This window comes from Pleurodeles waltl, chromosome 4_2 (assembly GCF_031143425.1).
Source record: "Pleurodeles waltl isolate 20211129_DDA chromosome 4_2, aPleWal1.hap1.20221129, whole genome shotgun sequence".
Lineage (NCBI taxonomy): Eukaryota > Metazoa > Chordata > Amphibia > Caudata > Salamandridae > Pleurodeles > Pleurodeles waltl.
Window position 1 is genome coordinate 877,497,158 of NC_090443.1, and position 13,543 is coordinate 877,510,700.

At 46.6% G+C, this 13,543-nt stretch overlaps 1 protein-coding gene across 1 annotated transcript in view; it reads right to left on the reverse strand.

Annotated features, from left to right (window-relative positions):
* Positions 1–715: 715 nt before the first annotated feature.
* Positions 716–13,543, reverse strand: part of ECHDC2 (enoyl-CoA hydratase domain containing 2) — a 111,956-nt gene continuing 99,128 nt past the window's right edge. The window contains exon 10 of the mRNA XM_069232655.1: positions 716–1,119. Within this exon, the coding sequence (XP_069088756.1) occupies positions 1,042–1,119 (78 nt within the window). The 3' untranslated portion in view covers positions 716–1,041. The remainder of the gene's footprint in view (positions 1,120–13,543) is intronic.

Here is a 13,543-nt window from a genome sequence, read left to right on the forward strand (position 1 = left end):
GTACTGAGACGTCCCTTTTATCCGCTAAACACCTCTAACACGTCCTTTCAGCTTTCTACCATTACTGAGACCACTAACTTCTGATACTTCATAGAAGAGCTTGGTTTGTAATAGAATGAGGGCTGGTGCCCAAAGCTCGGGTCAGAAGCTCGCTGCAAGTGCTTTTAAAAGTCGGCGCATCGAATACCAGGGCTGCATAGTCGTGAACCGATCTCGTGGCTGTAACATTCGGTACCAGCTACACACCCTTACCCACTCCGACCAACTATCTGTCTCCTACAGGTTCCTGCGTTCTACCTCCCCGACGGGTTTCCCCATCTTTCTCTTCCAAGTTTCTCCTTTGTATTTCCCCTATCTTGCTCGCGGTCATTGATGAGGAAAAAATACGCGCCGGTTTCCAAAAAATGGATGGGAGTGGCCCCACCACCAAATTAAGCACTGTGTAGAAGTGAGCGAGATGCACAAAATGAACTGCATGTTTCTCGGTTTGCGAAATCCGCAGATAACTGGAAAAGAGACCTCAGTCCCCTGTTGCACAGAGATGAACAGCCAGGTCCTGTACGGCCTTCCCACGAAACCTCCAGTGTACAGGAGTTTCAAGCCCCACCACTTCTCTGCTGGCACTTCATAGCTCTGAAAAAGGAGAATTTAATTTTTCTAGTGAAATGAACAAAGTTTTCGCTGCCTGAAGATGGAAAGTGTACGTACAGTGAAGGAAAGCGTGACACACTTTATTTGCCATCTCTGCACAAACTGGTCGAAAGCATTGGTAAACATTTACATTGGCAGGCTGCAAACTAGATGCCAAAAACTTGAATTATATTTATTTTACTGTGGTTAAGCACTTTACACTGTTAGGAGTTAGGAAAACTTTTTTTTTTTTAAACGAGAATATCACTACTGTAGTGCATGGTTATTCTGTGCATTATAAAGTACACATCGTGTTTTAAGTTAAGAACTATAGACTATACAGGTTGTGTGGTTGATAGGTTGGTGAGATGTCAGGGCATCTGTAGGTCGTCTCAGCCAGGCCTCATGTCCTTACTCTCCGGTGAAATGCGGATGTCGCTTCTCGGAGAAAGCAGCCATTCCTTCAATGCGGTCTTTCGTAGGAATAACCTGCGTTTTGAGAAAAAATAAACACATTTTGGCTATTTTGTGAAGGAAATTAAAATTTATCTTACAAACCATTAATCGCACGTAAGCATGACAAAAAAGGAGACATTCCTGTGACAATTCTTATAATGCTACAGCTTGAGAGAAAGTCCACAAAGCCGGTAATCAGCTAATTATTTCAATTTCAAAGGTTTATGCTGCGGATGTAGACATGAAATAACTTTAATGTTATGCACCCCTTGCTCGCTCCTCTCCTCTCCCCCCGCCCCCCCACCCCGGGCCTGACGTGCCAGACGACTGCAGGGGCAGACTGGTGGGGCTTTTATGCAAAGTATCACTAACACAGGCTTTGTGCCTTCCACCACTAACGAGACCACGATTGGCTGTGACAAATGTGACCTAAGAAGTGAGTAAGAGCGCAAAGCACAAGATAGCCCCTTTTGCAATCTGGGAAATCTACAGAGAAACCGAAAAGAGGGTGTGCGAACTTTGTGACGCGCTTATTTTGCCGCCTGCTAACGAGCGACAATTTAATTTAAACTGCGCTGCAATTGTCGTTGGCAAAGTCCCCGTGGACAAAAAAGCAGCACGAGTGCCATCCCCTTAAAAACATGTACTTGCAATGCAATAGGGTCTCGCTTTTCTCCGAGTTACAGCAGTTGTAAACTCCCGACCGGATTTTTTTTGCCACATTGAAAAAAACAGCGCGATCGCGCTGCTACAGTTCACTCCTAGTGAAACCTATCGGCACAAGTCCAATTATCTACGTAACCGGAAAAAGTGCAATTAACTATGTATACAGGGCGATGTTATGCAAAGCGCTCGACTTCTGCCAAGCGAGATCGCACTGCGAACAAAAGATAAAAAGTAGTCCCCAAACCGGATGGAAAACAGCGAGCCTTGTATGTTTTCAGTACTTGGTCGCTGTGCTCGAGGAGGGCTAACCACCGGAAAAGGCATAACGTATGCATGCCTTCACTAATGAAAACAAGCAGATTTTAACAGAAAGCCCATGAACCAATGAAAGACACTGACGTGACATGGATGGGGCTCCGAGCCCTTTTCTAACTCCTAAAGTGTCTCGCAAGCGCATGTCGCGCCGCGTGGTGCGGCGCGAGCCGAATGTTCGGCACAAGCCGGGCGTTCGGCTGGGGCCGCACAGCGCGTTTCTAAAACTCGGCGCGCCCCCAGCCTTTCATGCACTTTGAGGCCCCAGGCATTGCATGGGGCCTCGCTCTATCGTTTTCCACCGCCTTGCTGGGGTCTCCTGACCCCCTTTACCTGTTCTTCTTTCTTCCTTCTTGTCCTCTTTCTTTTCTTCTTTCTGGGGTCTTTTTGTTGTACTTTTTTTATGTCTTCTTCCCTTCCCAGGTTACCTTTCTCTTCCCAGCATTCATTGTTCCCTATTCTCTATGGTTTCTATTCTGTTTTGTTCTATGTACCTCTCCCTGTCTAATATGGTGTCCTTTTACTTCCTGTGGGTCACTTCCTGTCTTTTGGTATATAAGGGCTGTGTTTTCTTCATTTCCTTGCGCTGCAACACTTTCTGCTCAGTTAGTGTCTTCGCTCCTGATTTCCTCCCCTTTTGGTTCTGGATTTCAGCATTCTGTGTTTCCTGACCTTTGCTCCTTTTGGATTCCTGTTTGTTTGTTCTTGTTTTTTCCAGGAATCTTCCTGTTTGGAGGTTTTTCCCCTTTTCCTAAGGTTTTTTTTCCCTCTGGCGCTATTTTCTGAAGGGCACGGTCTGTTCTTGGCGTCTCCATTGCCTACAGCACCGTGGCTACCAGAAAGAGTCTCCCCTTTTTGGGCCAAAGTCGAACATTGAAGATCCACGCCACCAGATCTGCAAATTCCAGGCGCAAGCAGCACGTGAGTCGTGACAGATTGCAGCGCCCAACCATTCCGACATCCTCAAACACCATGGATGACTCAGTGGCGGCTGCTGCAGATCCGGAACAATCTCTTTTGACCACGATTCAGCAACAAGCTCAGGAATTGCAACAACTACGCAATGAAAATGCTGCGTTACGACAGGCTTTGGCTCTCCGCACCAGTGATGTTCCAACTATCTCCGCTTCCACCCCTTGTTTCTCTGGTGAACCAACCAAGCTTCGCGAGTTCCTGGATGCATTAACAGTGTACTTTGCCTTCCGACCTACCCAATTCTCCCACGACAGGACCAAGGTGGGTTATCTTATCAGTGCCTTATCCGGTCCAGCCTTGGCCTGGGCAACCCCGATGGTGTCCTCCAACGACCCGGTATTGTCGGACTATTCCACCTTTGTGAGTCGCTTCAAACAGATGTTTAGCCGTCCTGGATTGGAAGCCTCTGCTGAAGAAGCCCTATGTGACATCCAACAAGGCTCGCAAGACGTCCTGCAATATATAACCCGTTTTCGTCAGCTGGCGGCAGAGACCACTTGGGTGGAACGTACTCTGGTAACTTTATTTCGTAGAGGACTCAAAGAAGAAATAAAGGATGAACTAGTACATTCTACCAGAGCAGAAGAGCTTCGTGGCCTGATGGATCAAGCACTGTCCATCGAATATCGTCTTCAGGAACGGAGATCGGAAAAGAAAAGGAGTAGAGGGTTTTCCCAGCCAAGTAGCTCACGAGCTTGCCTACAGCGTTCTGAGGAACCTCGCACTCCTGCTAGAGACATCGAAGGGGAACCCATGCAGGTGGATACTACCCGAGGTCCGCTCTCTGCTAGTGAACGAGAAGACAGACGCAAGAGAGGGTTGTGCCTGTACTGTGGTTCTGCTGGTCACATGCTTCGTACCTGTCCTGTACGTCCGCCCAGGCCTTCGGGAAACGCCACCTCCCGTCCTCTGTAAGAAGGGAGGGGACGGGATCTACAGCTATACCTTCCATCAGCTCCTTTAATGACAATACAACCGCCTTGTTCATTTTTCCTGTCCTGTTACAACTTCCTGACGGTCGTCAAGAAAAGACTATGGCATTACTAGATTGTGGTGCTAGTGGTATATACATGGACAAGACGTGGGCTGCTGCTCACCAAGTTCCTACACAAGCAAAAGAAGTACCCGAACAGGTACACACCGTGGATGGATCCTTGATATCCTCGGGTCCTGTAGACACCACTACCCTGATGTTAAGTCTACAGGTGGGAAACCATCAAGAACACATTTCCTTCGATCTTATCACGTCCCCCAACCATACCATCATTCTTGGAATTCCGTGGTTCATCAGACATAACCCGTATATAAATTGGGTAACCCGGACAGTTTCTTTGTCTTCGCAATTTTGTCATGAGAACTGTTTTACTTCCGACAAGTATTGGTCTCCGAAAAGATCCTTAGATACTGAAGGTGCCACTGGTATGTCCATTAATACGGTCCAAGGGGTCCCAGACCACTATTTGGAGTTTCAGGATGTTTTCCAAAAACCGTCGAAACCTGTGCTACCTCCACATCGAGAATATGATTGTGCTATTCCATTGGAACCCGGCACAATTGTTCCTTTTGGGAGGATGTACTCTCTCACGGAACCCGAAAGAGAAGTTCTAAAAGAGTATCTGGACGAAAATATACAGAGTGGTCTTATTGTTCCATCGTCGTCTCCGGCTGGGGCTCCTCTCTTTTTTGTGCCCAAGAAGACAAAGGATCTTCGTCCTTGCCTGGATTTTCGAGGTCTGAATAAAATAACAATTAAAGATCGTTATCCTTTGCCTCTCATCAGGGACATACTAGAAGCTATCAGAGGGGCTCAACGTTTTACTAAATTAGATTTACGAGGAGCTTACCACCTTTTACGCATAAAAGAAGGCGACGAATGGAAGACAGCTTTCAGGACTCCATTTGGCCATTTTGAATATAGGGTTATGCCGTTTGGCCTCACTAACGCCCCCGCAATCTTCCAGAGATTTATGGACTCAGTGTTTTCAGACCTTCTGAATCAGACAGTCGTGATCTACCTAGATGATATTCTTATTTATTCTAGAAATCCTGAACTCCATTCTTCCCATGTGAAACAAGTTCTTCAAAGACTTCGTGCTCATCAACTATTTTGCAAACCAGAAAAATGTGAGTTCGACATGACGGAAGTCAAATATCTGGGCTATCATTTAAGTCCCACTGGCATAGCTATGGATCAAGAAAAGGTACAAGCTATCCTAGAGTGGCCTTCTCCTTCTTCCATAAAAGAAACACAATGTTTCCTAGGGTTAGCAAACTTCTATCGACAATTCATTCTAGACTTTGCCAGACTGACTAGCCACATAACTCACACCTTAAAAAAGGAAAATTTAAAGAAAGGGTTTGTCTGGACCGAGGCGGCTGAAGCAGCCTTTCAAGAATTAAAGAGAGTCTTCACCCAAGCCCCCATCTTGAGACATCCAGATACCACCAAACAATTTATAGTCGTTACTGATGCTTCTGAGAGAGCCATCGGAGCTGTCTTACTCCAACGACAAGAGGATGATGGTCTTGAACATCCTGTTTTCTACTTGTCTCATATCCTTTCCACAGCTGAACAACACTATTCTGTACTGGAAAGGGAATTATTGGCTCTGAAAACAGCCTGCCTTGAGTGGAGACAGTTTCTGATGGGTTCCAAGGAACCATTTGAGGTGAGGACAGACCACCGTAACCTACAATGTTTACGAAATTTTGTATGCCAGAATAGTCGTCAGGCCCGCTGGGCCTTTTTCTTCAGTCAGTACGATTTTTTTATCACATATATTCCTGGATCTCAAAACATTCTGGCTGATGCTCTGTCTCGCCGATATCCAGAGTGTACTCCTTCCTCATCTCAGTATCTTCTGGAACCCCGTAAGATCATTGGAGTGGCTCAGTCTTTCCTGGAAGAAGTACAACTGGAATACGCCAACCTATCGGACCACGACATTGAAGAACTAAGACCATTAATACATAAGAAACAAGGATATTTTTATTATCAAAACCTGATATTCCTCCCCACTAACAAGGTGCAAGAAAAGGCATTAAAAATGTGCCATGATTCACCTGTAGCTGGTCATAGAGGCATCAAGGCCACACAAGAACTTCTTTCACGATTTTTCTGGTGGCCTACCTGGAAGCTGGATGTGGAAAGATACGTTCAGGCCTGTCCCATATGTGCCCAAATCAAGATACCCCATACCAGACCGGCAGGATTACTACAGCCTTTGCCTGTTCCACCGGCCCCATGGCATACCATCTCTACTGATTTTATGTGTTCACTCCCACCATCAGCAGGAAACCGGGTCATCATGGTCACGGTGGATTCTTTCACGAAGATGGCTCATTTCACTGCCCTGAAAAGGCTACCCACTTCTCAAGAACTAAGTCAAATATTCATTGATCATATCTTCCGTCTCCATGGACTTCCACATACCATAATATCTGATAGAGGTCCTCAGTACATTTCCCGATTTTGGAGGCATTTTTGTAAAACACTAAATATTAATAGAGCCCTGTCTTCAGGATTCCATCCTCAGACCAACGGCCAGACCGAGCGTCTGAACCAAGGACTAGAGCAATATCTTCGATGCTTTTGCAATTCTACCCAAAATAACTGGAACACTTACCTCTCTATAGCAGAATTTTCCTACAATAACTCAGTCCATAGTGCCTCCAAGGTCACTCCCTTTTTCTGTTCATATGGTTTTCATCCTACCTCTTTTCCTACTTCTCCACAATCCAACTCTCCTCTACCCGCTATTACCTATTTCTCCAAACGCCTTCTCCAAATCCATAGACTAATTCGATGTAATTTGTTACATACCAAGAGATATATGAAGAAGGCTGCTGACAAGAGACGTGCTACCAATCCAGACTATCATCCGCAAGATAAAGTCTGGCTCTCCTCCAAATTCTTACCCTCACGTCTTTCTCAAAATAAGTTCACACCTCGTTACTATGGGCCTTTCCGTATTCTTCAGTTGGTCAATCCTGTCACTGTCCGTCTTCACTTACCTCATACATGGAAGATTCATCCGGTCTTTCATGTTTCTCAGCTTAAACCTTATGTGCCTGACCCTTACTCACGTCAGTTTCCTTGTCCACCTCCTGTACTCGTGGATGATGTTCCTGAATATGAAGTACAGGAAATTTGTGACTCTCGTCTTTTTCACAAACGCCTTCAGTATCTGATTCATTGGAAGGGTTATCCTCTCAGTGAATGCTCTTGGGAAGATGCATCTTCTGTTCACGCTCCTCGCCTGATTCAACGCTTTCACCGTTTATTTCCTCTCAAACCTGGCCCTTCGGGAGGGGGACCTACTGTCGCGCCGCGTGGTGCAGCGCGAGCCGAATGTTCGGCACAAGCCGGGCGTTCGGCTGGGGCCGCACAGCGCGTTTCTAAAACGCGGCGCGCCCCCAGCCTTTCATGCACTTTGAGGCCCCAGGCATTGCATGGGGCCTCGCTCTATCGTTTTCCACCGCCTTGCTGGGGTCTCCTGACCCCCCTTACCTGTTCTTCTTTCTTCCTTCTTGTCCTCTTTCTTTTCTTCTTTCTGGGGTCTTTTTGTTGTACTTTTTTTATGTCTTCTTCCCTTCCCAGGTTACCTTTCTCTTCCCAGCATTCATTGTTCCCTATTCTCTATGGTTTCTATTCTGTTTTGTTCTATGTACCTCTCCCTGTCTAATATGGTGTCCTTTTACTTCCTGTGGGTCACTTCCTGTCTTTTGGTATATAAGGGCTGTGTTTTCTTCATTTCCTTGCGCTGCAACACTTTCTGCTCAGTTAGTGTCTTCGCTCCTGATTTCCTCCCCTTTTGGTTCTGGATTTCAGCATTCTGTGTTTCCTGACCTTTGCTCCTTTTGGATTCCTGTTTGTTTGTTCTTGTTTTTTCCAGGAGTCTTCCTGTTTGGAGGTTTTTCCCCTTTTCCTAAGGTTTTTTTTCCCTCTGGCGCTATTTTCTGAAGGGCACGGTCTGTTCTTGGCGTCTCCATTGCCTACAGCACCGTGGCTACCAGAAAGAGTCTCCCCTTTTTGGGCCAAAGTCGAACATTGAAGATCCACGCCACCAGATCTGCAAATTCCAGGCACAAGCAGCACGTGAGTCGTGACAGCGCATGCAACGCAGGCTCGACCCTAAAAAAAACAACAATCACGGCGGGTCAAACACATCAGCGCTGAGAGCGTGTCCGTTTTTGATCTGCAGTGAAAACAAGCATTTCCAATGCAATGAGTCTCTTTTGCTTGAGTTAGAGCTATTAGCCTTGTAAACTCCTAACCGGACTTTTCTTGCCACGTAAAGTGAAAATGAAAAATAAAACAGTTTCACATAACTAACTGGACTTTTCTTGCCATATCAACTGAAAAGTAAAACTTACACATAAGTGAGTCAACAGCCGCCATCAGTGCAAAGCAGACACACAAAGGGAAATAAAAGTTCACTCGCAGTGAAACCTATCAGCAAAAGTGCAATTATCCATGTAACCGGCAAAAGTGCAATTACCTATGTAACAGGATCGATGTTTTGCAAAGCCTTTGACTATTGCTCAGGGAGATCATGTTGATAAATAAAGAGAAAAAGTAGTCCAGAAACCAGACGGAAAACATTGAGCCTCATATGTATTCAGTAGTTGGTCGGTGCGCTCAAGGAGGGCTAAACACCGAAAAAGGCATGACTCATGCATGCCTTTCACTAATGAAAGTAAGCGGATTTTAAAAGGCAAGCCCGCAAACCAATGAAAGTCACTGGCGTAACATGGGCATGGTTAGAAGCCCAAAGAGAGATTACAACACAGGACGCAGCGCTTTGCGCTCGCTCCTAAAAATGACCGCAAATCGTAAAACTGAGCTCTGACCCAGTCATCTGTTGCACAGTGCTGTACAACCATGCACTATATGGCTTCCTCATGAAGCCTTTAAAGAGTGTAGAGAATTAAAAACCCACGTGTTTTCTCATCAGAGCTATCAAGAAAAGAGAAGTTTCACTTTTTCACTGTTTTGATGTCAGAGCAGGGGAAAAACAGGCACAGAAGCCAGTGCCATTTGGACACTAATCTTACGGCACCCAGCTCCCCAGAGATTCCAGGGAGGTGGTATAATGCAAATGACGCTCCTGTACAAGATGACATGGCATCTCAATACATGTTGACAAGCAAGGGAGTAGCCAGAAAATTAAAATATCCCCCGCAACCTAGACCCGAAGCTCTCATTGCACCAAGTACATGATGCAAGTAAGCCTGAACCTCCATAGAAAGCCTCCTGTCACTTCCATCCAAGCATCTATACATCATCATTTCATCCTTCATTTACCAACTGATATCCACCATTCTGTCATCCATTCATTCCTTCATCCACCATTCAAGCACACAATACATTTGTATATAAGAATGAGGTTGCATCGCCATTATTCGATTCCCCCATCGTGAACTCTCCATCAATTTGGTAGATACGTGGTCAGGCAGGCCCTGAGACCTAGGCCGGAGGTCACTAACTGGTAGGTCACAGGTGAGATGGCATATAGCAGGAAACTTAGATCAAACCCCATAGATAGGCACAGTGAAACCACAATGGTCCCAGGAGATTGGCCCCAATAAAACACACGTCCAGAAGGGTGCGTGCATTCCCAAAAACACCAAAAATTTAGATGCCACATGTAGTTAGTATTGAAAATAGACCTTTCTGCAGGGTTATCCCCAAACTTTTTGCCTTTCTTCTCCTATTTTTCTGACCCTCTTTCTGTTGGCTTCAGGACTATGGGCACTTTACCAATGCTAATCAGTGCTAAAGTGCATGTGCTCTCTCCCCTACAACTTGGTATAATCAGTTTACACCTGTTTGGCTTATTTAATTTACCTACAAGTCCCTTGTATAGTGGTACAAGGAATACCCCTGGCCTGTAAATTAAATGTTACTAGTGGGCCTGCAGTGCAGATTGTGCCACCCACAGAAGTAGCATTTCAAACCTGTCTCAGACCTACCACTGCAGGGCCTGCATTCGCACTTTACTGCCACTGTGACTTGGCAAGTCAAACTACTTGCCAAGGACTAAACTCCCTTTTTACTAAACCACAGTCACCCCTGTGGTAGGCCCTAGCTAGCGCTATCAGCAGGGTGATGTGTACGTAAAAGGTAGGACATATGTCTTTATGTACTACATGTCCTAGTTGTGACAAACAGCCTATTTAGTTCCTCATTACTGAGAGTGCTGCTCCTTTACTAGGATTGCATTGGGAATGTCTTGACATACGCCTATGTGGTGTCTTCTGATTTATGAGGAATAGCGTAAGCATGTTTAGTATGTTTGGAATGGTAATGAGAAGTCTTGCTTACTGGTGTAGGTGGCTTTTAAATTACCATTTTAGAAATGCTACTTCGAGAAAGTGGGCATTTCTCTGTGCTTATAACTTTAGTGCTTTTGCAGCCTAAGGGCAGAGTGACAGCTCCACTTGGTGCATACTTTCCAGACAGCCATAACACAGGAAGGGCTCGGTGTGGCAGAAGAGGCATCTGCAAATTGGTAGTCTTCCTGGGCTGGGGAGAGGGAGGGTCATTCACACCTTACATGTGAATAGGCTGTGTCCTGCCTTCACACAATGGATGGGTTTATCCCCTACTGATGTCTGGAGACAGGGCTGGGTTGACAGGGTGTTGTGCTTGACTTGAAAGGACTCCTTTGAAATTACCACAGAAGAAAAGCATTTTTGAGTGTAAGTAAAAGGGACTCTGCCCCTGAAAGGGGGAGGGTGGAACTTCTGGAACCGGGACCGGACCTCTGTCAGAAGGACTACTGGACTGCACAAATGACTCATCTGGACTGCTTTTCTGTTTGTTGCCCTGCTGCCTGGTGTCTGCTGGGTGGCACAAAGGACTCGTCAGGTTTGCCTTTCTGCTATTTGCCCTGCTGCCAGTACTCTCTGACTTGGACTTCCCTGGTACTGCTGTATGGCCAGGAGGAACCGCCACTGTTTACTCTGGTGTGCTGGCCTGCCTACCCCTTTTTGTGCCCCCCTTGAGTGTCTCTCCAGGAGCCCAGCACAGGGACAGCGCAGTTTTCCCTGGTCCTCGACTTCGTCCGAATCCAGTGCAGGAAGAGTGCTTTTATCTGTGCAAGACATTAGCACATGGTGAGTGTTGTGTACTCTCCTCCGCTATCTTCTGGTGAAGTCAGCGTGCATCTAACTGATGTGAAGCTCTCCCTCAGCCTCGCACCGCTCCAAACTGAGCGTGCGCTATCAGCAGGGGAGCAAAAGCAGGAGCTACATCTACTAATTCCAGGCAGCTGCGGCATTGACACCGCCCCTCAGCCAACTGCCTGGCTGAGAGGGGTGCAGCACAACATTTCACTGGCCCAACTCAACAGGACCCTGACCTCAGCACTACATCAGGAGACTGTTATCCCCTCAGAGCGCCTGCAACTTTGCTTCGGACACCGCCAAGGGATCTCCAAACTGCTGTGCAAGGGGAGCAGTGTTTCGAATTTGATGAGTGAGGTAGTGAGCGCACCCTAGCCCCACCCTCACTGATGATGCAAGCAGCAAGACAGATGAGATTCATGGAGCAGTCTAAACACTCACGGGCAGCTAAGGGAGAGCATTGCTGCACGAGGGGAGATCCAAAAAGGCCTCCCCACCAATCCTTCCTTCAGGAGCCCCCCACCACATGGCTGCATATCTTCGATGGGAGACGGTCTCCATAGCCGGTGATGCTACGAGGGAACCTCAACAGGGCCCCCCCCCCCAATTATTCCCAGGAACCAGCCGCCTCCCACAGACACATTATGGCTATAACCCCGATAGGAGTGCCAGTGTTTTTGCGCTCCTCTAAGCTTGGCCATGAGATCTTCCATTACTGTAAATTACCAACAAGGAGCTCAGGCCTGCCTGTGCTCTATAGCGGAGCCCTCACTCCTGCATTTCTAATTACCAGTGTGATAGGAGGGCAGCGCTCCCTGTGCTCATGTGGGCTTGCCAGTTTGGATCCACTCATGATGTCATTTTTGGGGTTTAGGTACTACGATTCATGTGCCACTTCTTGTCCAATGGGTGGGGGACTCTGAATCTGCTGACTCACCCTGAGGGGTAATTCTGAAATATGCTGTGGTGGTCATGCCCTTAGGGAAACCCTTAGCGATTTGTCTGCTTACTGCTACATGTCATGCCCTGAGATAATATTGCTGTTAATGTTCAAAACGCCAGAATACAAAGTAGCATTTCATTGATTACCTAATGTGTACCATGTTTATTATGAATGGCATAAGGAGTCTGTGATAAATATGCCTATATAGATCTACAATACAAGAGACATTTGTATAAGTAATCCTGTGTGGAGTTTCCTTGGTGGTGTATTTAAAGTGTCACTGGTGTGAGTATATTGTGCAAATGCTTTACACATGGCCTCTGAAGATAGGCCTGACTGCTCCGTGCCAAGCTACTAGGGGGTGAGCACAGGTTATCTTACCCTGGCTAAAGTGAAGGTTACTGCCTGCCTGAGGTGCTTACCCTAGCCAACCAGGACTCATTTTGCACTATAGCTCTGCACTTAGACCATTATGTGTAGTATTTTGTGATTCTCCTGTTCTCACATTAGTCATTTTTATTTATTACCCCTACTTCACATTCCTGCACTTGGGACTCTTGTTGTTTTACACTTGTGACCCTGACAACCTGTTGTGTTACAATTTGGGGGAGTTAAAGGGGTTCTACAGGGAGAGGGGCATACCTGTGAATGGGGAATCCACTTTGGGGGACCATTGGAGAACCCTGTTTAATTCTGAAGAGGCACACTGGATAACAACCTTGACAGAGAAGCAGAAGGATAGTGGTCTTGAGCACAGGTTATCTCTGGTGTGTAACTTACTTACTCTGACTAGAGTGGAGGTTACTGCCTGGCTACTGAAGTTACTGAGTTGGCAGTCGGTTTGCACCCTGTCCAAGTAGGGACCCTCACCCTAGTCAGGATAAGTGAGATACCCGCTCAGATAACCCCTGCTCAACCCCTTGGTAGCTTGGCACAAGCAGTCAGGCTTATCTCAGAAGCAATGTTTAAAGCTCTTGCACATAACATACAGTAATAAGTGAAAACACTACAAAAGAACACCACACCAGGTTTAGAAAAATAGCCAACATATATTTGGGTAAAACATGACCAAAACGACAAAAATCCAACATACAGTGCTAAAGATATGTATTTTGTAAGATTCCTTCAAGTCGATAGCTCCACCTGGGGTTATCACGGAATCGTGATCAACAAAACCAAGTTCTGGCCGGCTGTGGCGTCTTGGGCCAGCTACGGTGTCGGGAAGACCCACAAACAGTACCTTGGATTTACCGGGCATAGGGATACTTGCGATGAGCTCCGGAAAGCAGCGTCGCTGGAGCCGTGGTGTCGGTTCAGGAGTCGGTGCAGGAGTCATCAGGCACTTGAGGTCACACGCGTTGTGGATCGAACTCCGGGCTGATGAACTCAGGAGCGCTGGCGTGGATGGCATTGGGACTGCGGTACGAAGCG